The sequence below is a fragment of the Nothobranchius furzeri genome, chromosome 12, assembly GCF_043380555.1.
Source record: "Nothobranchius furzeri strain GRZ-AD chromosome 12, NfurGRZ-RIMD1, whole genome shotgun sequence".
NCBI classification, from domain to species: Eukaryota; Metazoa; Chordata; class Actinopteri; order Cyprinodontiformes; family Nothobranchiidae; genus Nothobranchius; species Nothobranchius furzeri.
The window spans coordinates 69,537,968-69,564,765 of NC_091752.1; the positions used below are offsets into that span (position 1 = coordinate 69,537,968).

A 26,798-nucleotide genomic window follows, 5' to 3' on the forward strand; every position below is an offset into this window, starting at 1 on the left:
AACTCAAGTGCACTCAAATGTGTTTTTTGTAATGTTGAAAAGAACTGCTGCTGTTTTGATTTTTTTGAAACAATATCCTGTTGTTCCTCTGTTTGAGAATAAAGTTTCTTGAAAAATTGGTTGCAGTTTATATAAACATGAGTCAAATGAACTTAATAAAAAATCAAATTACAGGTAAAACTCAAAACATGAGAATATAGTGAAAAAGTTTATTTATTTCAGTAATAAGACTCATTCCATACAAAGCCAGATATTTCAGCCTTTATTTGTTATAATTGTAATAATTATGGCTTACAGATGATGAAAACCCTGCATTAAAAATTTCAGACAATTAGAATATTACATTAAAAACATCCAACACTGCTTTTAAATAGAAAATTGTCAGACATAAGTACTTTGCAATTGGTTTTGCTTTTACTAAAATAAATTAATGTGCAACATTCTAATTTTTGGAGTTTCACATGTTTTTAGAAATTATATTGATATGAAACTAAAATCCATAAAAGTCGTTCTCAGCAGCTGTTCAACAGAGCCATCCTTTTGGAAGTTATTCTTTTTGCTAAAATGGAAAGTTTTCTCCACACATTTACCCAATTTTTTCATTAGGTTACATGATAAAATATAAAAAAAAATGAAATCAGGACAACTCATTTCATTTGGAGACACAGGTGACACTTAGGAGAACTGTTGTTACATCTTTGGAGGAATTAGGTTTAAATATCAGTTTTAAATACTATGAATAGTCTCATCAAACTCAAATGGTTACAGTTTCCTACAAATAGTATAAAACTAGACCATTTGTAAAAATCATCCTCATGAGATTTCGAATGACATTGGCGATTAAAAAATACCACACTAATTTAAAAAAATTAAAGTGATGTGAAAAGTGTGAAGAATCAGTCATTCTTTGATGAAGATTATTGAAAATTATAGTTTAAATGATTGTTGACTGTGTCATGTTTAGTACAACGACGTACAAAAAATATTGTAATAAACTGTAACTATTAATGAATCAGAAATATAGAAATTACGATGGTTTACCTAGAATTATATATTGTTTCATGAACAGTTTGAATAAAGATTTTTCCAAAACGGTAGCTCGACATTAGCGCCCCCTTCAGTTCCGGAAAGCAATGGCACCGTTTCCATATATGGTATTGATGTGTTCACTCCCCGCCCCGTGCTACAACTAAGCTGTAGCCAACTGTAGTTGCCGAGACATGACCTAGAAGCTGTGCTGTTCTGAGATAACTCGGTGGACTTGGTGAGTTTTGGTAGTCAGTAGTCGGTAGTACAGTCAGTAACGTAGTTGGATCTGGAACATTTACCGTCTTTAGTGAGTGGAGCAGTTCACTTGGTGAGTGGACACCGTTTCTTTGTGAGGGAAAGCACGCTAGCGGCCTAATGGAGTTAGCATCATGCTATCGCTAAATCGCGAGTGGGGTTTTTCCTGTTTAAAATCAATAAACTAATTTATTACCGTTAAATAGTTTTAATAAAGAGATCCATAGAACAGACACACACACACAACAGCAGCTCCTTGCTACAGACAGAAGTTTACTCAACAGCATTCAGCATGAAAATGAACCAAGTAGCAAGTATTAAATAGACAAAACAGGCTAAAAAGAAATGCCAGCTGATGTTTCAGAGCATTCGTTAAGCAGATGCTTTTCAGGGATGCATATTTACATGTAAATAAAAATAAATACAACTTTAGAAAGACACATTCTACTGAGTAAATGTATAATATAATGACTTAGTAATCAATAATAATACTGAAAACACAATAGCATTCTGCTAAAACACACCTAAAGTTCATTTAGCTGGGATTCCTGTGTTTTCATGTACATTACACGTCTGTGGAGCTGCCTCTTGGCCAGGACTCCCTTGAAAGTAAGGTTTGTGATCTCAATGGGACCTTCCTGGTTAAATAAAGAATAAGTAAATAAATAAACTCACTACTTCTTCATGTAAACTCTAAACGAAACCCTTTAGTGCTCTTGGCTCAGCTGGAGACGAGGAACCCTCAGGTTGTGTTGTTCTTTACCTTTTCAGCTTCCAGCCCTCTGCTGATATCACACCTTGCTTTCCTTGTTGGCTCCATGAGATGCTGCCATGCTGGATTTGACTTTTAGTGAGCCACCAGACAGAACTAAACAGGAGAAACCGTTGTTAGTATTTTTGTAGAGCATCCATCTTCTATTTAGTCTGTAGCTGGAAGAACAGAAGTGAACTCCGTGAACTCTGGTGAGCAAAGGTCCTCTTTTCCAGACTGGATCTGTCCTCAGCTGATCAGAACCAAAGCGTTGGATCTTTAATCTCCTGCGTTGTTCTGAAGCAGCATCTTAATCAGCTCTCCTGCTTTGTTTCTATTGCAGCTGTTAGCTAAACACGGCTAAAGAAAACCTGCTACCACTTCAGGATCATCCATCAGCTGGGACTGATTCATTGTGTGTTCTTCACCACCTGGACCTGGACAGCATGGACACAGGTACTGGTGGATGAATGACTAGCTGTTGTTACAGGACCAGAGCGTTTCCAGAGCAGGATTTGCCGCGGCTCCCTGGGGAGGATTTTGGCATTTATAGTAGCAAAGCTGAAGCTAGAATAAACTGCCATCAGGCACCTCTCAAACCAAGACGGGATATAGGGAGGTCGCTGGGCGCCCCCCGCATGTGACGTACAGGGTCACGCGATCAGCGTCAGATGGAAGACACGTCAGACTGATGAAATTTCTTTTTCAGAACCTTTAGCTTTGATGTGACCTGCTTGATGCCGCGCTCAGCCGGTGCTTTCACCACTGTCGAACAGCAGGCTGTCTCTCACCGTCCCCGTAAAAAGGCATAGCATAGCATAGTTTATTTATATAGCACATTTAAAACGCAGCATGGGAGCTGCCCAAAGTGCTGCACAGGCTAAAACAAAACACAACCATTCGAAAGAACTAAAACAGAGGATAAAAATCCCAATCAAAAGCAGATAAAACATGATGAATACTAAGAACACATTAAAATAACGATACAATAAAACACTAACACGAGTCACTGTCTAAAAGCCAAAGCGTAAAAGTGGGTCTTTAAACGAGATTTAAAAACCGCCAGAGATGGAGCCTGCCCAACTCCAATGGGCAATGAGTTCCATAGCTTTGGGGCAGCATGGACAAATGCTCGTTCACCCCGCGATTTGAATCGCATCCGCGGCGTGCACAGCAGCAAAAGGTCAACCGACCTCTACGTGCGCGTGGGCACATATGGAGTGAGCAGGTCAGAGAGATGGGGAGGTGCCAGGTCATTGAGAGCTTTAAATTAGGGCCGGGACTTTAACGCGTTAATTATGATTAATTAATTAGAAAAAAATTGGCGCGTTAAAAACAATTAACGCATTTAATCGCAGCTTGCATTTCGAGGAAGGCGGAACCTTTGTCATTGCACGACTTCCTCGTAGACCGAATGTCACTGACGTACACAACAATGCACGGTGGCTAATGGCTACTAAAACGTAATAAAAACAGAAAGAAGTTGCCTTGCTTGGACTGATGCAGGATTTAGGAAACACGTCCGCCTCTTTTCTTAACTTGGAAAAAAAAACCTTCCAGACAACAACGGAGTCCGTGTCGCGGACATTTTTCAGAGATCGTCTCTGCTGCGGCTGCCCGGTGGCACCGGAAACTTTACAAAAGTTGTGGTAAGCTATATTTTTAACATTTACGTAACATCTGTGCAGCGCTGAAAGCACCAGACAGAATAATTCTGTGCCCTAACAGTAGTTTATGAAAGTAGTCAGACAAACGAGAGGCACCTGGCTGCCGCTGGGAGAACGCTCCCTGTTCTCACTACTCTGTAAACAATCACAAACAACGTGTCTTACAGTTGAAAACAGAAGTTTAAGTTAAAACAGAAACACTCTGAAACTTTTCTGATGATTTTCTAAACGATTCTGTCGGGGAGTTATACGTTTCTGAGACGAGTCTCTGTCTAAACATCACATGCATTACTATCATTAAGCAGCGAGGTGTGTTGAAGCTGTCATCAGCTAAGGGGCGGATGCTTAAGTGCATCACCCTGTCTAGCTCAATGCTGATGACAAGATGGCTGACAAGATGGCTGACGGGAGAGTCTCATGAATTTTCCTCCTACCTACCAACAAATATCATGGAAAGAACTTAACATCCAAGAGATTGATCAAGTCTCTTACATTCTTAAAGAAGTCTTGCTTCTTTTTTGGGAGTATTACCTAAAATTTTGAAGCTTTGAGTCCTTTTTTCTTCATCACATGTGCTCTACAAGTAACACTGGGCCTACTGGATTACCTCAAACCTGGAAATCTTTTTGTCTTCTAAGAATTTAAACAGATGATCAAGAAAAATGGCGACAAAGAGGCTATCAGAAGATATTGAAGAAATTAAGAAGTCCCTTAACTTCATGTCGGAAGAACTGAGTAAGGTGGCAAAGCAGCAAACAGGACTAATTGACTTAATTGAAGAAGTAAGGCAACTTAAGACTGTGATTAAGGAAAAAGATAAGAGGATTGAAGATCTGGAGCAGTATACAAGAATGGAAGATGTGGTGATTTCTGGTCTGAAGACAAATCACTACACCTATGCACGGAGTACAGCAGGTGACAAGGAGGGAGAAGACGCACCTAGAGCTGAAAAGGATTTGCTTGAGCAGCAAGTTATTCAGTTTTTTAAAAACAAAGACATTCCCTTGGATAGTAAAAATATAGCAGCATGTCATACTATTTCACAAAAGCATAACAAGATGCCAACTATTATACTTCGATTTGTGAGCAGGAAATATAAAGTTGAACTGTTGAAGATGGGAAGGAAATTAAAGGGAACCGGAGTGTACGTGAATGAGCATCTTACAAAGAGAAATGCTGACATCGCACGACAGGCAAGACTTTTAAAGAAGGAAAGACACATCCAAGACACCTGGACAAGGAACTGTAAGGTATTCATAAGACTCAATGGGTCACCAGAACAAGCAAAAGTTGTTGTTGTTAGAGATGTTGCAGATCTTGAGAGATTTAAATAAATTAAATAGAATTCAGTGGAGAAATAGAAGTACTTTTGTTGCTGACTGTGAAATGGACAATATCTGATAAGTGTGAGAAAAAAAGCTATGTATGCAAATGTGTGGAACATTTCATGAGTTAGATAATATTGATCCAGATATCCACCTTTATCACAATGTTGATATGACATGTGATTATTATAGTGGGGAAGAGTTAGATCCTAAGATAAAAGGTTTCTCGTTAATTCACTTTAACAGTCGGAGTCTTTACAGTAATTTTTTTTTAAATCAAAGAGTATCTTGATCAGTTTCAAAATAAGTTTGCTGTGGTGGCAATTTCAGAAACATGGTTGAATGATGACAGAGAACTGCAGGATGGACCAGAGGGTTATGAAATGTTTTGGCAAAATAGGAGGAATAGAAGAGGAGGAGGGGTCGCTATATTTGTTATATCATGTCTTAAATGTAAAATTGTTAACAATATGACCGCTGTGGTGGATAACTTGATGGAATGTTTAACTATTGAAATTCAAGTTGAAAGATCTAAAAACATATTAGTTAGCTGTATTTATCGTACACCTGCATCGTGCATGGATCAGTTTATGAGAGAAATTTCTGTAATACTGGAAAAACACAAAGAAAAGACAACTTTATTTTGTGGTGATTTTAATATTGATTTATTGAAGGCAAATGATCACAATAAGACATCTGAATTTACTGATACAATGTTTAGTTTTGGGTTCTATCCGTTGATTCTAAAGCCCAGCAGAATAAAGATGGGTAGCGCCACTTTGACAACATTTTCTTTAATAAGATAGATGGTAAGATACACAGTGGACTGTTAGTCACGGATGTAAGTGATCACTTGCCTGTCTTTTCAGTGCTTGAAATGAATAATCAATTTAATATTCGAGAGGAAAAGATTGATTACATTGGTAGAATAAAAACACCAGAACACATTGCAGCTTTTAAAAGAGAATTAGAAAATTATGACTGGAAAAAGGTTTATGTGGAAGACACTAATGATGCATATAATGCATTTCTAGACATATTTTTGTCAATCTATGACAGCCATTGTCCACTGAAAAAGTTTTCTGAAAATCTCAAAAAGAAAAAACCATGGATGACAAAAGGTCTGGAAAGAGCATGCAAAAGGAAAAATAAGTTATATAAGATTTTTTTGACAAATAGAACTAAGGAAAATGAAGACAAATATAAGAAATATAGAAACAGATTAACAACTATTTTGCGATATGAAAAGAAAAGTTATTATGAAAAGCTGCTTCAAAAATCTAAAAATAATATAAAGGCTACCTGGAGTGTATTTAATAAGATAATAAAAAATCAGAATAATATATGTTTTCCAACATGTATTGTAAAAGAAGGTAATGTAGCGATTAAGAATATTGAGAGTATAGTCAACGAATTTAATGATTACTTTGTTAATGTAGGTCCCAATTTGGCAAAAGAGATTTCTGTACCAGGAAGACATGATGACAAATTTTTAAATTTTACTTCTTATAAATGCAACTCAATGTTTCTTGGAGGAGTCTGTGAGAGTGATATTATAGATGTGGTGAGTAAATTTAAGAGTAAAAACTCCATGGATTGTGACGGCCTTGATATGTCATTAGTTAAAGAAGTTCTTCATAGTATCCTTCAACCGTTAACTTATATTTGTAACAAATCATTTCAAACCGGAATTTTTCCAGATAAAATGAAAATTGCCAAAGTGATCCCAATATATAAAAATGGAGATAAACAGGTTGTGTCAAATTATAGACCAGTATCTTTGCTGCCTACATTTTCTAAGATTCTTGAAAAACTATTTGAAAACAGACTAAATTCTTTTCTTGAAAAATATGATTTATTGAATGACCATCAGTATGGGTTCAGAAGAAATCGATCAACATCTCTAGCAGTAATGGAATTTATTGAAAATATTGCAACAATTGTGGATAAAAAACAGATTGGAATAGGTGTGTTCATTGATTTACGCAAAGCCTTCGATACGATAGATCATTCTTTACTGTTACAGAAATGTGAAAGATTTGGTTTAAGAGGTGTTGTACAACTTTGGTTAAATAGTTACTTGGAAAGAAGGTTCCAATATGTGAGTATTAATAATATGAAATCTAAACTTAGACAAGTAACTTGTGGAGTTCCGCAAGGATCGGTGTTGGGACCAAAGCTATTTTTACTTTATATAAATGATATTTGTACAGCTAGTGATATTTTAAAATATGTGATGTTTGCTGATGATACAAACTTATTTTGTTCTGGAGATAACATAAAGGAATTACTGAAAACAGTGGAAATAGAATTGATGAAGTTAAATAGATGGTTTGTATTTAATAAACTATCACTGAATGAAAGTAAAACAAAATTTATGTTGTTTGGAGGTATTGAGAATAATATTGAAGTAAAATTAAATCTAAATAATGTTGAAATTGAACGAGTAAATGAGACTAAATTTTTAGGAGTAATAATTGATGATAAACTTTGTTGGAAGTCTCACATAGATCATGTGAAACGGAAATTATCTAAGTCTATTTCTATTCTTTATAAAACAAGAGATTTATTGCACAAGAGCTGCCTTTATTTATTGTACACTTCCCTTTGCTTGCCTTATATGAGTTATTGTGTGGAAATTTGGGGGAAAACATACAAAACATATCTGGATTCAATTTTTAAATTGCAAAAAAGAGCTATTAGAATAATAAATAAAGCTGGATATAGGGAGTCCACAAACCAATTTTTCGTAGGATCAGCTATGTTAAAATTTAAGGACATTATATATCTTAAAACTTTAGAAATGATGTATAGAGTGGTGAAAAAGAATGTTCCAATTTGTATTTTAAGTATGTTTAAATTAAGAGATGGAAAATATGATTTGAGGGGGTCATCTATCTATCTATCTATCTATCTATCTATCTATCTATCTATCTATCTATCTATCTATCTATCTATCTATCTATCTATCTATCTATCTATCTATCTATCTATCTATCTATCTATCTATCTATCTATCTATCTATCTATCTATCTATCTATCTATCTATCTATCTATCTATCTATCTATCTATCTATCTATCTATCTATCTATCTATCTATCTATCTATCTATCTATCTATCTATCTATCTATCTATCTATCTATCTATCTATCTATCTATCTATCTATCTATCTGTCTATGGTTAATTATCAGTATGCTTTGTGAAAATAAGGTTTGCTCACACATTTATTTATATGCTTATAATTAATCACCTGTATGTTAATCCCCATATTAATCATTTCAATGTTCGGGTGTTACTCACGTCCCTTTGAACTGAACGATGCATATACCAAATGGATGACTCACCTGTGACTGGTACGTTCTAGCACTGAGTTAGACCTATATCTGATTTATGCAGGCTGATACTGCTAGAAGTTTCTGCTTGTGCTGAAGGAGATTCTCAACAGGCGAAGGCCAGGTGCAGACTAGACCATCTAAAAGCTGTTCAACGGGAAAAAGCCAGGGCGTAGGTCATCGCAGCCTTAGCAAAGGAAGATAGGGTAGGAAGCAGATGGGGCAATGTGGCTCCCATCTTATCTGGAGGAGGGAGTGAAAGCAGAGAGGAGTGTCAGTTACCATGGCAACAGGTGATGGCCTTCAATAAAGTTAGGGAGGGGTCAACATGAAACTTTGCAGCATGAGAGGAAGAATCAAAAGGTGTACATCTTGTAAAATATTCAGATTTGTCACAAGGACTGGGGCGGCAGAATCTCTCCTAATGCATGTGGAAAATAAAGTGTGATGATTGCAACATAAGGCAGCTTGTGGCTTACTTCTTGTCCCACGCCCTGGTTGTAACTGCCTTCTATAATTTTGTACATAACTGTAACAGAAATGTTGTGACTGTATCTTTTGCTGCCTCTTGGCCAGGGCTCCCTCAAAACTGAGAACTTTAATCTCAATGGAACCTTCCAGGTTAAATAAAGAATGTAAAAATAAGTAAATAAAATGTATTTAGTAGGGCCGGGACTTTAACGCGTTAATTTCGATTAATTAATTAGAAAAAAATAACGCGTTAAAAAAATTAACGCATTTAATCGCAGCTTGCATTTCAAGCACGGCAGAACCTTTGTCATTGCACGTTTTCCTCGTAGACCGAATATCACTGACGCACACAACAATGCACAGTGCTAATGGCTACTAAAACGAAATAAAAACAGAAAGAAGTTGCCTTGCTTGGACTGATGCAGGATTTAGGAAACACAACCGCCTCTTTTCTTAACTTGGAAAATAAAAAGTTCCAGACAACAACGGAGTCCGTGTCGCGGACATTTTTCAGAGATCATCTCTGCTGCGGCTGCCCGGTGGCAACGGAAACTTTACAAAAGTTGCGGTAAGCTATATTTTTAACATTTACGTAACATCTGTGCAGCGCTGAAAGCACCAGACAATAATTCTGTGCCCTAACAGTAGTTTATGAAAGTAGTCAGATAAACGAGAGGCACCTGGCTGCCGCTGGGAGAACGCTCCGTGTTCTCACTACTCTGTAAACAATCACAAACAACGTGTCTTAAAGTTGAAAACAGAAGTTTAAGTTAAAACAGAAATACTCTGAAACTTTTCTGATGATTTTCTAAACAATTCTGTCGGGGAATTCTATGTTTCTGAGACGAGTCGCTGTCTAAACATCACATGCATTACTATCATTAAGCAGCAGGTGTGCTGAAGCTGTCATCAGCTAAGGGGCGGATGCTTAAGTGCATCAGGGGCAGCGAGGAACGAGGAAGTTGTGTTCAGGCTGGAGATCACACCAGATTCGCTGCTGCAGGCGTGAATCTGCGGGTCTGCAGCGTCCCCTTATTAACGTGACAGCAGAACTTCCCATGTAAGGAAGGTCCGCTCACCTGTTCGTCAGATCATTATTTCCTCGCCATGATCTTTCATCATCCCATCATCCTCCAGTCATCCAACTGGAACCAGTTAGTGTTCCTTATCATTCTCAGAATATGCCATGCCTGCTCTGGTGTTAAAAGTTAGTACATTTAAGTCCTAGATCATATTTGTGCCTGTTCTACTGTCATTTTGAAGGATTATTATTTATGTGTTTTTACTACATTATGAGCAGAAATGCTAATAAAATCTCCCAATTATACAAACAAGTGAAACTGGAAAAATTAGAATCTGGTGCAAAGTCAAATTTATTTCAGTCATTCAACTAGACGGAGAGACTATTTAAAGGCTCAGGAACCATTTGCAGGTGTTTTCTATTTGTAATTATAAATTTTAGTTGATTTGGGTCTTGTTTCATATCACACCGTGACATGTGAATAACTAAAATGCATTTTTTTATTAAAAGCTTTAGTTTACAGTAATAACCATGTCTAATGTTTGATTCTCTGTCCCATAATTTTAATTAAAAGTTTTACTTTGAAAGCACATTTTCCTGAACGATTAAAATGCGATTAATCGAGATTAATTAATTACAAAGCCTGTAATTAATTAGATTAATTTTTTTAATCAAGTCCCAGCCCTAGTATTTAGATAATGAAACGTCAAAAAGGGAAATTATTTTACTTGTTTGTCAGTGCATTTGAACAAACATCTTAAAATGTTATTTATTTAACCAGATGAGTCGATAGAGAACTCATTCTCATTTACAACAACGATCTGGCCAAGAGGCAGCAGCAACAGACACATAATTAGCTTTACATAATTTACTACATTTATTAGCTCAAGCATAAGAAAACATGAAAGCTTCAAAAGTATTAGTATCAGCACCTCTCTGACAGCATGGTGGGAGTATCTTAAAATGACAGAGTCTTCACTAGTACCATGCAGACGCACACCTATCTGGAACAATCCTGACATTTTGCAAAACAACAAAATGATGAACCTTCCGGACTGGAAAAATAAAGGAATCCTATACCTGGAACACATATATGAAGGATTGGACTTCATCCCATTTAATCAAATAGTCTCCCAATTTGGAATGGATAAGAATAGCTTTTTAGAATATCACCAAATTAAATCTGTAGTCAAACAAAAATTTAAGCTCAATAAAATAGAATTACAAACACCACCAAGGGTATTAGACTTTTATAATCTCAAACCCCCCAAACTACTGTCTAAAGTATATAAGACACTGTCCAAAATAGACGATAAAATTGCAATCCCTATTGAAAAATGGGAGGTGGATCTATCAGTTAGCTTTGACCAGGACTTCTGGTCCCAAACTTGTTTAAAAACTTTTAAAATGATCAGACACCCCAATTTACAATTAATTCAGTACAAAATTCTACACAGAGTACACTATACAGGTCATCGGATGTTCAAGATGGGGTTTGTGTCGTCTGACACCTGTACACACTGCACAAACAACATTCCTGACAATTACATTCATGCACTGTGGTCCTGCCCACCTGTCCAGGAATTTTGGGGTAGAGTATGTGAGGATCTGTCAAAATGTCTGAAATGTCATATCCCAACTTCCCCCTCTCTTTGTTTACTGGGGAAGCTGGACGATGTCCCGATTGCAACATCTTTGGTTCACGTGGTTCTGACTGCCATATGCATCGCTAAGAAAACTATCCTCTTGAATTGGAAAAATAGAGAAAGTCTCTGCATTAACCAGTATAGAAATCTTTTGTTAGATCATATTGCACTTGATATAGCCTCTGCTTCCACTTCAGATGAATCTCTCTGGGCTCCTTTGATCGGTTCCATCACATAGCGAGGGTGGGGGGCCGTTGATGTTGTCCTGCGGGATGGTGTGGGTGGGGGGGTGTGGGGTCTGAGTTTGGAGTATCCGGATGTTCCCTGGAGGTGGGTTCACTGGGGGTGTCTGGGACTGGGGGGGCCGTTGCCCCCCTCTGGAGGTGCTTGGGTTGCCTCGGGGGGTGGACTGCTGGCGGTTGTGAGTGGGGCCTCTTGGGGATCTTGGCGGCGGCCATGGGTCACTGCCTGGCGGCTGCAATGCCCCTGGGCGGGTCTGGGTGGGGGCCTGGGGGCTCGGGGTTTGGGGGTGGCCGGCCCCGTGTGGGGATCTGGGCGGGGCCTTGGGGGTCGGGTCCTGACATGTATGCTGCCGGGAAGAAGGCAGGGACACCCAGCAGTGCCTGGCCCGGGTTCGGGGGCCTCAGGCAGGCCTTGGCTCCTCTTCCGTTCCATCACAGGGGAGGGGGAGGTCCAGGAGGGGGAGGACCCAACCTTACCTGGATGTCCCATGTCTTATATATTCTGGAAGTTGTGCAAATGCAGGGGTGGGCATAGATATTCTGCTGGGGTGGGGCTGGGTTGGTGCCCTCGGACTCCGTGAGGCTCTGTAATGCTGCTGCTTTGGGCCCTGGCAGGATGGGCTGGGGTCTCCATGCCCTGGGTGGCAGTTTGACAACAGAGGTGCCTATTGGGGCCAGTAGGGGAGCTGGCTCCCTGGAGGGCTAAGCCCAACCAGCCATTCCTCCCCATCCCCGCATATTTCTCTCCTCCTGCTCCCTCACATCATCACACAAACATACACATAGGACCTTGGGGGGTGGGCAAGTCAGGGAGTGCGGGTATGGACCCCATTTCCGCATTCCTGTGGAAACCTGCCCCCCAATTTTATTTGCACCTTATACACTTCCACTGACGACATTCCACACAAACACACACTTAGGGCCTTGGGAGTGAGCACATTCAACGGCATTTGGCAGGGGGATATTTCAGCCTCCTCCCGAGTGCCGGTGCCCACTTCCAATTTTAAACCGCACTTAGACACTGATGGCTGAGGGTGTAAGTGGGGTGGTGCGGTGGCATCAGCTGGCATATGCTGGATGATGCCCGCACTGCCCACTCACCACAGCCATGGAATACACCTCATGATCACACAACACTATATTGGAGCAGCGGAGGGAGACTAGGGGTCTTAGCCACCTCTGTTGTTGCTAGGCTTCCTGGGGCTGGAGGCTAGGAGGGAGATCTGGCCGTCTGGTTGGGGTCTGGGGTGGTGGGTTGCTGTGCTCAGCGTTGGGCGGGGGAGCCTGCTCATCAGCACCCCAGCAGAAAGGGTCAAACTCTGGTTACCGGTGATGGTTGTACCCAATGTTCAGCAGTACCGGGACCAGAGTGAATAGGGTGTATATGGGGAGCATGAGTGGGTGTCCGGCGTGCATTTTTGTAAGTCTTGGGTTGTATGTGCATGTGTGAGCATGAGGGAGGGAGCGTGTGACTGTGTTTGTGTATGACTGTATATGTCAGGTGGGGCCTTTGGGTCCTCCCCTCTCCTGGAACTTCTCTTGAGGATATAGATCTCTGTCCCCCCTCCCCCTGCCACACCTGGTTTGGGGGCTTGTGCCTTCGTCTGCCTGAGTGTTCGTGGCAACCGGGTCTGGGGGTTTAAGATTTTGGCATCTGCCTGTTAGATCCCGGTGGCTGCCTGGTGGGGTCTGGGTCCCTGGGCTCTGCTGGGTCCCCGGCGGGGGTGGTCGCCCCTGGGTCCCGGGTCGCTGGGTCCCGGGCTCGGCCGGCTAGGGGGTGGGAGGCTGCGGGTGGGCCTGTGGGCTTGCCGCTGATATCTCCGGGGACTCTGCCGGCTGCTGGTTGTGGCCCCCCGGGGCGATCCTCTGTGCCTCTTGAGGGGGGCGGGGGCCTTCCTGGTTGCAGTCTCCTTGGGGTTCCTGCTTTCTGGGGCAGCACCTGGATCTCTGGGACTTGGAGCTCCCCCCGTCTCCTGCGCATCATTAGGGGGCGGATCTGTGGTCCCTCACACTCTCTGTTGGACGCTCCTATAGATAAACCTTACATAAACAAGCGCGTGTACACACACAGGTGCTCACATGGTGCTCTCAAAAGTATGGGCTTGGGCACGTTAAACACAGGTCTTAAGACTATGGTGGGCACTTAATGCGTTGTGATTTATTATCGTGATTCTTCAGTTAAGCAATGTTGATTATATATATATATATATTTTTTCTTTTCATCAAGTTGACGCAGTGATAGCTAGATCTTGTTGTATTGTTGTTGTGTCCCTTTGTTTGTGTCCCTTTGTTTTTTTTTTGTCTTTTTTCTGCAGGTCTAGAAGCAGACTCTTGTTGATTATTGTTTATTTTTGTGGAACACCCCCCCCCCCCTCCCCACCTTTTCTTTTCCTCTCTCTTTCACCTCTGTCTCCGTGTCTGGTCTGAATTACAAAGCATTCAACAACAATAACAATAAAGTTTTAAGTATCAGGCGTGACATTAAAAGCAAACGCTTTGATTCTCCACCTGAAAATAAATCTGTAAGGCTTGTCACCAGCATTCAGACATCAATTCTGCTTGCTTCACAGCCAGACAGGACACGGTAAAAAAAAAAAAATTAGCTTTACATCAAAGAAAAACAAATGAGATAAAAACAAACAAGATTGAAATAAAGTAAATAACAAAATTATTATAACAGGTGTAAAACTAACTTGTCTTTACTTTAAGTAATTGTTTGAGGAAGATATCACATGTTATGTGTGTTTTATTAGTCCCATTCTGAACACACAGGTGTGTTTTATTCTGCTCCAGCAGGTGGCGCTAGTGCACCTTTACGCTGGTCACCGACCACCTGAAGAAGCAGGAACCGGAAGCTGCTAGCAGAGCTAGCTTGTTGTTCTGGTGTGTGAGGAGAACATTTGAGGCTCTGCAGTAAAAATGTCTTCACTTCAGTCTCTGGGAGAGTTGATCAGCTAAAGCAACTAACTGCTGCTGCTGCAGAAATCTTCTCACCAGGCTGTGGAAACTTTCTTCTCCTCCTCAACAACTTGGTGGAGTTCTTTCCAGAACCAGAGAAGATATTCTGCGGTCTTCGTGACAATCGGAGCTCCAGAATCAGGTTGTGGGTGAGAAAAGCTTTTCTCTAGACTTCCTGCCCTCTGGATCTGCTGCTGTTCCTTTGGCCTCTCTGAGAAACGCGCTCGTTTTGCTGCTTTCATCAGATTGAAGAGGTTCCCTCTATCAGACTCGCTCATCTGAGTTGGTCATGATGCAGGATCGCTGCTCGCTCTCTCATCCATCCTGCTCACACTCTCCGACGGAAAAGCCCCGAATCTGAATGTGACTCTGGAGGAAAAAGCGGTTAGCTCTACTCCGTGAACTCTGGTGAGCAAAGGTCCTCTTTTCCAGACTGGATCTGTCCTCAGCTGATCAGAACCAAAGCGTTGGATCTTTAATCTCCTGCGTTGTTCTGAAGCAGCATCTTAATCAGCTCTCCTGCTTTGTTTCTATTGCAGCTGTTAGCTAAACACGGCTAAAGAAAACCTGCTACCACTTCAGGATCATCCATCAGCTGGGACTGATTCATCGTGTGTTCTTCACCACCTGGACCTGGACAGCATGGACACAGGTACTGGTGGATGAATGAATGAATATATGGTCAGTCTATGGTGGGACATTACAGTGAAATTATGAGAATGAGGTTCAATCTTTAAAATAATGATCTGTATATGTTTAGCACTACTGGGGTTCTAAAACCCCCCAAAGCGTTTTACATCACAACCAGTCATTCACTCATTCACACACTGTTGTAGAACCTTGTAGTTTTAGAGTGATTAGATCTCTCTAATGAATGATTTTTGAAGCCAAGTATAGTTAAAGTCCCAAAGTCATCGTCACACACTGGTGAAGTTACGTCCTGCATTCGACCCGTCCCCATGGGGAGCGGTGAGATGAAGCTGTGGGAACTATTTGGTCTTCTGTCGGGTTTCAGTCACTACGAGAATCAGTCAGAGACAGGAGAGGTTTTCATCGTGTTCACAACCTACCTTTGTTGTAGCGTCAGTCACGCATCATCATTTGACCAATCGCAGTTGGGGAGACAGCCTGCTGCAGACACGACGGCAGCGGCGCTGACAGCACGTATGACTGCTGTTGCTTCAGCACGTCGCTGTGGTTTAGAGCTTAAAGGCCCAGTGTGTAAAAACATTCGACTCTTCAGCGCCACGCAGTTCAGAGTAAGTATTGCAGCTCCGGTAGCCCACACTAGGGTTGGGCTGGTTTTCCATTCGCCCATCATTAGTCCAGTAAACGACGATGGGCCGTGGTGTGTGCGTGTGACTGATTACGGTATGATTCACTGACTGATTTGCGAACACAGAAGACGTCTAAACATGGATGTTTTTATGGATGTGCAGCACAAATTAGATTTTTCTTTTTGTTTAACTCACTCACTGCCAGCCATTTCCTGATCAGAAAAGCTCTTCGCTGCCAGCGTTTTTCAGCGTTTTTACAGTTTTTTTAAGAGTCACAGAACGTTGCTCTATGATGATGTCAACGCCAAAACTACCAAAACAAAGAGTAGACTCACCTCTTACAGGAAGAATCCACGTGTTTTGAGTGTTATCTGTTCTTTCATAAGCCGTTGTTGAATTGTGATCGGCAGAAGCTTTTCCGCTTCTCGCCTCACTTTTTTTTACAGCAGCGTCCCAAAACGATCTCCTAACACACACGTGTCAGACACCATGTGGCCCGTGGAGCATTTTTATGGGGCCCGCGAGATAATTATCAGAAATATATTAAAACTGACCCGCTAAGACTACAACTCCCATGATGCTTTGCGGTGTTAGCGCGGAGCTGAAGCGCCCCCTCCTTTGTGTTTTTTCCAGCGTCTGCTGCCGGTGTCTGCAGCTCCGCTGTCTCGGACAAACTAAACACTCCTCTCACTCAGCGCTGAGTTCACTCAGCTATTTTCTGACGTTGAAGCCCAGAAACGGAGATTTTAACCGCTCAGTAATGTGTTCACGACTGAAAGAGAAAGTTTTCCAGCTAACTTCCAGACAGAGCTGATATAACTCCAGCGAGCAGCGACACGCTCAAACCAGCATGACTCTGTGGCTGCTGTAGTTGTTATTTTTCCTCCCCGACACACAACGACGTGGTCAAGCTGCTCAGACATGTTCATCAGCACAAACCTATGTGAGCACCTGTTGTCATCTAATGTTGTCATTATTATGATGAAGATGAACAAAACAACAGGAGTCTCCTCCTCAGCTCAGATCAACCCCATGATGCAGGTATCTGGCTGGAACAGGTGAGCATCACAGTAAACCAGTGGAGCAAACTGAGCTTTAAATATGTTGGTTTTATGCTCTTTTTCTGCTCCACAACATGAAAGTTAACAGGTGAGATATTGCATTTTCATTTAAGATAAAATGATATTTTTATTTTGTTGTTGGCCCGTGAGAAAAGATTTAACCTACAGTAAACAGGAAGTGGAAAGGCTGCAGATAGATGAATAGAATAGAAAATCCCTTTATTGTTCCTCAGTGGGGAAAGCTAGACGTCACAGCAGCGATGACACGTATTACAGGAGAAAAAAGGAGAATAAAAAATAAGAAAAATGAATAAACAAGAAAACATAAATCCTGAACAGATTTTAAAAATGCTGAATATACCACAAGTAATGAATACCACTGATGCCTTTTATTTAAAACTGACTTGCTCGTGTGTCATTTGGTTATTCCACATTCAGTGTTAATGCAGAAATAAGTTTGTTTCCAAATTAAAAGGTTCTAAATTGCATAAATGTTGATAAAGAAAATGTGCAAATTTGCCGTCACTTTTTCAAAAAATATTAAGTTTGGCCCTCGACTTCGTCCCAGATTTTCATTTCGGCCCCGTGTGAGTTTGAGTTTGACTCCCCTGATCTAACACGTGGACTTTCTGCTTCCTGATCACGTGACGTGTGACGTACGCGGATGAAGATCGGCTTTAGAGCTGGGATGTTTGTTCTCACGGTGCGGGGGCTCGTTCCGACGCCCACACAGTAAAAACATGCCAGTGACAGTTAAAGAGTTGTTAAAGCGTTGAAAGGAAGTAGGGCTGAAACGAATCATCAAATGGTTCGATTCATTAAGTTCCTCGATTCATTTTTTTAGTGATTCGAAGCTTCGTTAAACGTGCGCTCCACAGTCTGAACACGTTTTACTGGAGCTCTACGTGGTGATCTCGGTGCTGTGGTGGAAAAAAGAGAAACCAGCAACGACGGAAACCATCGTTAGAGGCAGAAACGGTCCAACGTTTGGATCAAGAGTTAAACTACAAGCAAACTACTGAATTGGCTGACTGAGTGGAGGTGGTTCATAGATGTTGCAACCTTTATGTCAGAAGGGAACCCCCCCCCCCCCACACACACACACACACACCTTTTGCTCTTTCCATTGTTCTCAAAGAACTCCATTCCACTTGATTCATTAGAAATGACTCAGTCGGCTGAAGTCCGTTTCACGTTTTCCTGGTTGCTCTGCTGCACGCATGGTGGGCGTGACTGACATGGTTGTCAACAAAGTTAGAAAATAAAAGACCGAACGAACCAAAGTGGAACTACAGGCTTGTGGAAGCTGGAGGAGGAGTCAGTGCCATTCCTATCCCATAATAAGCAGTGTCCTTGTCTGATCCCTCCACAGACACGGGGACATGAGGACATTTCTCACAAAGAAGCATAAAATAAGTAAAACTGTCCAGAATGAATGCTGACAGATGCTTTGAAACCCTCCGTCCCCCAGTTCTGGTTAGAACTGGGTTTGCCCGCGGGTCATCTGGGTGAGGCCACAGAACCTGCAAAGACTCTCAAAAGGTCTGGAAAACGACCGGTTCGGCTGGCTCCGGTGAAGTGGAGACGGTCATACTGGGAAGTTTCGGTAATGGAAACACACCAATTAGTGCCTGGCTGTCCTATAAAAGACACCCATTCCTCCTTTTTGTGTGAGGATGCCAGCTGGTCCTGTTCCCCTGCAGATAGCTCATCAGTACTTAATACAAGTTGTTTATTGTTTATCTACGTTGGTGTTAGTTTGGGATGTTCTGATCATACCAGCAACACCTGTGTGAACCCTGTGTGATGCACTTGGGCTTCTTCCCCTTTTCCTTCATGCTGTGCAGGACAGCAGCAACAATGTAAAACAACATGTCCGCCTAACTTTAACTCTGTCTGCGAGAGTGATGTAAGCTTTGAGTCCTGCAATGAAAAGCTCCAGCTCCTGGGGAAGCTGATCACAGCTGGTTTAATAAGATGTGAAGAACAACATCTGGGTGGAGTGAGGTGAGTTTCCAGGGATCGCTGCAGAGATAAACACCTCCCAGTCAGACGCAGCTACGCTCACCAACACCCGTCTGTATGAGCGTCGGAAGGCTCGGCTAATAACCGGACCATAAGGAAGTTCATGATGCTGGAAGAGCAGCCTTTCTCTGTGGTGGAAGAAGAACCAAGTTTATTCATACAGCACGTGTCCCAGACTGAGGTCACACAAGGAGTTACAATAAAACGCTGAACACTAAAGCTAGAACATAAGACAATGAGTAGAAAACAACAGGCTCCGCCCACTGCTCAATCACCAAGTAACCCACTACAGGACATATAATAACATCTACAATAATAATCATTATAATAATATAATAACAACAATAAATCTCCCAAAATGCTAATGTGTAAGGTTCCTTTGCTTTGTAGTGCTTTAGCCTGCTGAGAGCTTCAAAGTTAAAGGTTGTTACTGACAGCAGCTACATCTAAGTGTTTATTCATTTTCCTTTTGACTGAATAGTTGCTGATTTGATCTTGGAGACGTTTCTCCTCACATCAGCTTCAGATCTAAAGAATGAGTTGTGAGTAGGTGTTGCGCTGACCTTAGAGGTGTGGCTGCCCCTCTCTATTGTTCCTCATCCTTTCCCTACATGCTGACTCCGTTGCGCGTTGCCAGCGCGTGACCGCAGATGGAACCTGCGTGTGCTCCGGCGCGCGCCTCGCCAGGTGAGCAGAATTGAGGCAATTAAGAGCTCGTGCTCGGGGGAAATGAAGTACAGCCAAAATGTCTGCAACAAGCTTTTGCCCAGCGCGCGGCAGACTGAGAGGAGTGCAGAGCGAACACAAATGGGTACACTGTGAGGAGGAAGTCTTTGATCTTGACGGGCTGTCGGTAAGCTCTTGGATTCACGTCTTTATATGGACTCTTTATCCGTCTGGGTGTGAATGGAATTTACTGAGAGGAAGTGTGTTAACGTCTGGAGTGCCAGAAATGACTGCAGGAATAATAGTAAATTAAATGAAAGCAAGTTAAGGCAGAAAACAGATGTATTCATGTATTTAATTATTTGTCTGGTAAAATCAGTCTTTTTTCATCCTTGCTTCATTGTGAAATGATTCATCTCTGAATTAGCAGCCAGTACTTGTAAAAGCAGATAGAATAGTACTTGTCTAAAACTAGACGCCCAACTGAAGGCTACTAAAGATGCTGGTGTGTTCTCCTTGCTCTGTATTACCTGTAACAGCATTGAAGTTTATCTGCATGATTTAGTTACATGTTTATTTTTGTTATTTTAAGCTTTTCCACCTGACTGGTTCCTGAACCCGGACTGATCTCAGTACTGGTCAAATAAATTGTTCTGAGTGAAATCCAAAGTCTGCTCTTTCCAAGTGTCGGCACCTCACAGTGGAAGAAAACACTTGACAGTAGGAGGCTTAGAAGTTCTGGTCAGAACCAAACACGCTGATTGTGATGGAAGTTTTTATTGATCCTAAAGTAGAAATATGTTTTTATCTAAATGAAGTTCATGTTCTTGTTCCTTTTCCCCACATCATGTAGCCGGTATCACTCGTGGTGTAAATATAAAGGTATGGTGGTGTGTAACATCATGTGTCTGTGTTTCCTACAGATGTTCAACAGCTGGTGCTGGTTAAAGAAGAAGATCCTGAAGAACAGAGTGCTGGTGTGGACCAGCAGGACCCAGAACACCTCCACATAAAGGAGGAACAGGAGGAGCTCTGGACCAGTCTGGAGGGAGAGCATCTCTGTTTGAAGGAGGAGACTGAAGCTGTCGGGTCTCCTGTTACTGCTGTTTCTATAAAGAGTGAGGATGATGAAGAGAAACCTCTGGTCTCACAGCTTCATCAGCAGCAAATAGAAGACAGAGATGTTCCAACCAGCAGCTCAGCTGACCAGATGACCGCAGAAACTGGTGGAGGAGCAGGAACTATCAGGAACCCAGATCTGAACCCTCATGAACAAACATCTGATTCTTCAGAGACTGAAGTTAGTGGAGATGATGAAGATGATGATGATGATGATGTGAATCTGGACTCTGGGTCTGAAACTGGAGATGAAGATGATGACTGGAATGAGAGCAGGTCTTCTGAGTCAGATGGTAAGTCTGTCAACAAGTTCTTCACAAGTGGTCTCTCCAGAGACACGTGAGGGAGACGAGTCATCCAGCAGTCAGATCTTCAGGCTGTTTGGTTCATAAGAAATGTGTTAGAGTGAAGCAACATGTAGACTCGTGCAGGAAAGTCCAGAAGAAACCTAAATCATTTAGTCATGATGACTGGAGAAAGGTTTACTACAAATGTAAACAAACAAATCACATGAGAGTCCACACATAGCAGCTGCTGTTCCAGAGTATGGGCCAGCCTCATCCCACCCATACTCTGCTTCTGGCCGCTAACAAGATGGCGCCTGTGTTTGGAATAGCCAGTTAGTAATAAAATTTCTTAACTTTTAAACTTGACTCGTTCTATTCTGTTGTCTCTGAGTGAATACATAACGGTTACATGATCTCTGCATTAAAAAGACCCGATCTTCTGGTTTAACCAACCCCGATCCATGAGGCGGATTTCATATTTCCTATGGAATCCCACGCCTTACGGCTCATTAATTAAAATGTAAGAACCTCATTTTTCCCTTACAGCTGAGTCCCATTCTGTCCCGCTCTGAACGTGAGACAGTTCTCCACACCTTCATCTCCTCACGCTTAGACTACTGTAACTCTCTTTTCACGTGTCTGAGCAGAACCTCCCTGAACCGTCTACAGGTGGTTCAGAACGCCTGTGCTCGGCTTCTGACCAAGTCCTCCAAACACACCCACATCACCCCGATTCATGAAAAAAACACTAAAACTGAGTTATTTTCTAGAAAAGACTTTTTTTTTTTTGCCTGGGGTGTTTAGTACAAATCAGTCTTGATTATGTTATGAAATATCTAAACTTTAGAATTTTTTGCATTTATAGTTTTTACATAGCAACACATTTAAAATTGACTATACACTCGAGCCATTAGAGGACAAAAACGTCCCATTGACTTTAATGCAAACCACAGTTTTTGATCCTGTATCATCTGCAACAAATAATCATGCTTTCTGTGATGTTATGGTTTCATTTTGGACAAAAGTAGAATTCAGTCATGTCTCCATATGTTGCCCAGGCGAGAAAGTTTACACATTTCTTTAGATCTTCTGCTGTTTTTATTGAAGTCAAAAGGCCAACCTGACCTCTGATAAGTAAATAAAACACAGTTTGACTCTCCTACTGAACTTCAAAGTGTAGAAAACAAAAACAATTAGTATGTTTATGCACCTGCCACATTCAAACTCCTTGTAGTCTGGTTATCTGGTCATTTCACTTCTGTGAAAGCCACTGAGCTAAATGAAGAGGCATCTCTCTGTGGAACAAGTTCTGGATCAGCTCCTGCAGCCTGATACTCCTGGAGAAAATGAGGAGAGTGAAACATCTTCAGTGGACTTTGAGGTGGAGTCAGACCATTCTGTTTCCTTGACTTCTTCTCCTGACCTGTCCAGTGAAAGAGAAGGGAGGACAACGGATCCTGCTCCAGGATGGATTTCTAAAAGTGGGCAAGTCTGGTTTCCTACTAACGCAGAAACTTCCCACTATGTTCCTGCTGCAAGATGTTTGAATCCTGGGCCAACACGTTACACCATCACACGTATTTACGACGTGGTATCCTCCTTTGATTTATTCTTTACTCCAGAAATGACTGAAATCATCGTCAACATGACAAATCTAAATGGAAGACGTGTGGTGAAGAACTGGTGGGATATTGATGACATCGCAGTGAGAGCATACATTGGGCTCCTGATTTTGGCTGGTGTGTACCAGTCCAAAGGGGAATCCACCTGCAGCCTTTGGGATGACCACTGTGGACGTGCAATCTTCCTGGCCACCATGAGTCACACCAAATTCAAGATGATCAACTCCACCCTACGGTTTGATGATGAGCTGAACAGGCCTTCCCGTCTCAGGCAGGACAAGCTGGCCCCTATCCGCTCGATTTGGGACATGTGGACCCATCGCCTCCAAATGCTTTTCAACACTGGGTTAGATGTGTGTGCTGATGAGCAGCTTGTCCCTTTCAGAGGCAGGTGCAAGTTTCACCAACATATGCCAAGTAAACCAGCAAAGTACGGATTGAAACTCTGGGTCACTGCTGATGTTGCCACTTCCTATGCCTGCAAGTGTCAGGTTAACACAGGGAAAGCTGCTGGTGAGGCTGCAGAGGTCGGCCAGGGAAAACGTGTCATTTTGGAGATGACCGAAGAGCTCCAAGGAGTCACTTCACATGCATGCATTCACACTTCTGCCCTTTCATAAACAAACTGAACTACAAAGAGTTTGGATGTGCCTGAGCTCCAGCCAGGTGCATAAACATATTGTTTTTGTTTTCTACCCTTTGATGTTCAGTAGGAGAGTGAAACTGTGTTTTGTTTACATGCTGAGCTTCTGACTTCAATAAAAACAGCAGAAGATCTATAGAAATGTGTAAACTTTCTCGCCTGGGCAGCATATGAAGAAATGACTGAATTTGGTGGTGAACAGTAAAAATCATAAATTTGACTACTTTTGTCCAAAATGAAACCATTACATCACAGAAAGCATGAATATTTGCTGCAGATAATGCAGGATCAAAAACTGTGGTTTGCATTAAAGTCAATGGGACGTTTTTCTCCATAACAGGCACAAGAGGGTGGTAAATTTTAAATCTGCTGCTACACAAATTTCAAAAAGCATAAAATGTGATATTTTGCTAGACTCTTGACATATCCAAGGCTAATTCCATGCTGTCGTTCTTTTTAAAACACAGAAACGTTTTTGTCCTCTAATGACTCTTGTATGAAAATTAAAGTGAAGCCTGAGGGTTAAGGCTCATATGATTTCTAGAGGCTCAAAGTTCAGTTTCCAATTGTAAATACATTTCATTCTACTGTCAGTTTAAAGAAATAATACAACTGTTATATGTGTGAAAACACAGTTACAGCTGTCTGTAATTCACATAATATGTTTCTGTGTTTCCTACAGATTTTCAACAGATGGTTCTGGTTAAAGAAGAAGCTTCAGAAGAACAGAGTGCTCGTGTCAACCACCAGCACCTAGATTTTCTCCACAAAAAGGAGGAACAGGAGAAACTCTGGTCTAGTATGGAGGGAGAGCATCTCCATTTGAATAAGGAGACTGATGCTGCCAGGTTTCAATCCTTTAGCCAAAAAACACATTTAAACAAACACACGAAAGTCCAGACAAAGCAGAAACATTTTGCCTGTGAGCACTGTGGACAAAGGTTTCACCAAAAGACAAATTTAAACAAACACATGAGAGTCCACACAGGAGTGAAGCCTTTTGCTTGTGAGCTATGTGGACAAAGATTTAGCCAAAAGGCAAATTTAAACAAACACATGAGAGTCCACACAGGACAGAAGCCTTACGCCTGTGAGCTCTGTGTAAAAAGATTTAGCCAAAAGACAAATTTAAACAGTCACATGAGAGTCCACACAGGACAGAAGCCTTTCGCCTGTGAGCTCTGTGTAAAAAGATTTAGCCAAAAGAAAACTTTAAATAATCACATGAAAGTCCACACAGGACAGAAGTCTTTCGCCTGTGAGCTCTGTGGAAAAAGATTTAGCCATCAGACAACTTTAATTAATCACATGAAAGTCCACACAGGACAGAAGCCTTTCGCCTGTAAGCTCTGTGGACAAAGATTTAGCCAAAAGGCAACTTTAAACAGTCACATGAAAGTCCACACAGGACAGAAGCCTTTCGCCTGTGAGCTCTGTGTAAAAAGATTTAGCCACAAGACAACTTTAAACCGTCACATGAGAGTCCACACAGGAGAGAAGCCTTTTGCCTGTGAGCTCTGTGTAAAAAGATTTAGCCGAAAGACAAAATTAAACACACACATGAGAGTCCACACAGGACAGAAGCATTTTGCTTGTGAGCTCTGTGGTAATAGATTTAGTGAAAAGGGACATTTAAATACACACATGAGTGTCCACACAGGACAGAAGCCTTTCGCCTGTGAGCTCTGTGTAAAAAGATTTAGCCACAAGACAACTTTAAACCGTCACATGAGAGTCCACACAGGAGAGAAGCCTTTTGCCTGTGAGCTCTGTGGACAAAGATTTAGCCAAAAGACAACTTTAAACCGTCACATGAGAGTCCACACAGGAGAGAAGCCTTTTGCCTGTGAGCTCTGTGTAAAAAGATTTAGCCGAAAGTCAACTTTAATCAGTCACATGAGAGTCCACACTGGACAGAAGCCTTTCGCCACTGAGCTCTGTGTAAAAAGATTTAGCCAAAAGACAAATTTAAACAGTCACATGAGAGTCCACACTGGCTTTTCGCCTGTGAGTTTGGTGGAAAAGATTTACCCAAAAGATCAGTTTAAACGGTCACAAAAGAGTCCATAAAGGACAGAAGCCCTTTGCTTGTGAGCTCTGTGGACGAAGATTTCGCTGAAAGAAAATTTTAAACATTCATCTAACTATCCACTAGGGCTGAATGATCTATTGCAGGGGTCTCCAACCTTTTTTTGGCCCGTGAGCTACTTTTACACAATGAAAGTACAGCAGAGTTACTCCCATATGATTTATTTACATTGATACTTTCCATGTGTGAATTTGCTTATGTTAAAAATTCTATGCTTACTATATTAACATGCATTGTACTCACAAGTTGATTTCTTTGTATTTCAGTACATCAGTCTATATATTTTTAAAAGTATAAGTTAACCGAAAAATGATTTAGAGGAGGATGGAGTAGGACGTGAGTCTGGGAGCTCCTGCCGACTTCGATTAAATTGTTATTCATTTGCGCTTTTTTGACCATATTTCTTGTCCTAATTCTGATTTTTGAATTATTTTGATGGGACGTTTTAATCGGCTCGGCATAAAATGGCAGCAAAAAATGTAAAAACCCGCAATGCTACTCAAACACAACTGAAGCTTGGTCTGAAAACCGCGGCCACACCCTCGAGTGAGCCGCCGTCTCCGGCAAAGTTTCCCTTGGGCCAAGCTAATCCTGATATCGGGGCTCTCAAGGTCGAGTTGCTTGCTTCGTTGAGGAATGATATTGCTGACATTTTTAAAAAAGAACTTCAGGACACTCTGGGTGATGCTTTGTCCACCATTAAGTTCGACCTGCAGGCTGTGAAGACGCAGCTGGCGATCGATAAAGCTGCCAATGACTCTACCATGTCCGAGCTAAAAGGTACGGTCAAGGAGATGGAGCATGCACTGACTGTTTGCTCTGATGATGTTGCTGAGATGAAAACTACTATCAAGCGCCTCACTGCTCATGTAGCCAAGCTGGAAAACAAGTGTGAAGACTTTGAGTCCAGGTCGCGGTGCAACAATGTTAGGATATTAGGAGTACCAGAGGGCCCTGACACGTCCACCACTGCTGCCGTAGCCTCCTTGCTAAAAGAAGCATTCGACCTGGGGAAGGAGCCGCTTTTGGATCGTTCACACAGGACCCTCCAGCCTACACCTAAACCTGGCGACCGACCACGAGCTATTATATGCAGGTTTCATTACCACACTGACTGTGTTGACATTTTACGACGTGCTAGAGAACGCCGACAGATTAAAGTTAAAGACCGAACCATCTCAATCTTCCCCGACTACACCGTTAAGGTGGCACGGGCTCGTGCTGCATTCAACACGGTCAGGCAGCAACTCCGTGGCATTGAAGGCGTCCGGTACGGCCTGCTTCATCCAGGACGACTCCGCATCACAT

General features: G+C 41.8%; 1 protein-coding gene across 8 annotated transcripts in view; it reads left to right on the plus strand.

Annotated features, from left to right (window-relative positions):
- LOC129157329 (zinc finger protein 235-like) overlaps positions 1-25,921 on the plus strand; it is a 300,301-nt gene extending 274,380 nt beyond the window's left edge. Inside the window, exons 1-7 of one of the 8 annotated variants that reach the window (XM_070542925.1) lie at positions 1,149-1,264; positions 2,379-2,491; positions 14,537-14,850; positions 14,947-15,109; positions 15,241-15,353; positions 20,654-21,142; positions 24,084-25,899. In XM_070542925.1, the coding sequence (XP_070399026.1) occupies positions 15,344-15,353; positions 20,654-21,142; positions 24,084-25,471 (1,887 nt within the window). In that variant the 5' untranslated portion in view covers positions 1,149-1,264; positions 2,379-2,491; positions 14,537-14,850; positions 14,947-15,109; positions 15,241-15,343 and the 3' untranslated portion in view covers positions 25,472-25,899. The other 7 variants (XM_070542927.1, XM_070542926.1, XR_011515794.1 and 4 more) reach the window with 7 other exon arrangements.
- Positions 25,922-26,798: the final 877 nt, after the last annotated feature.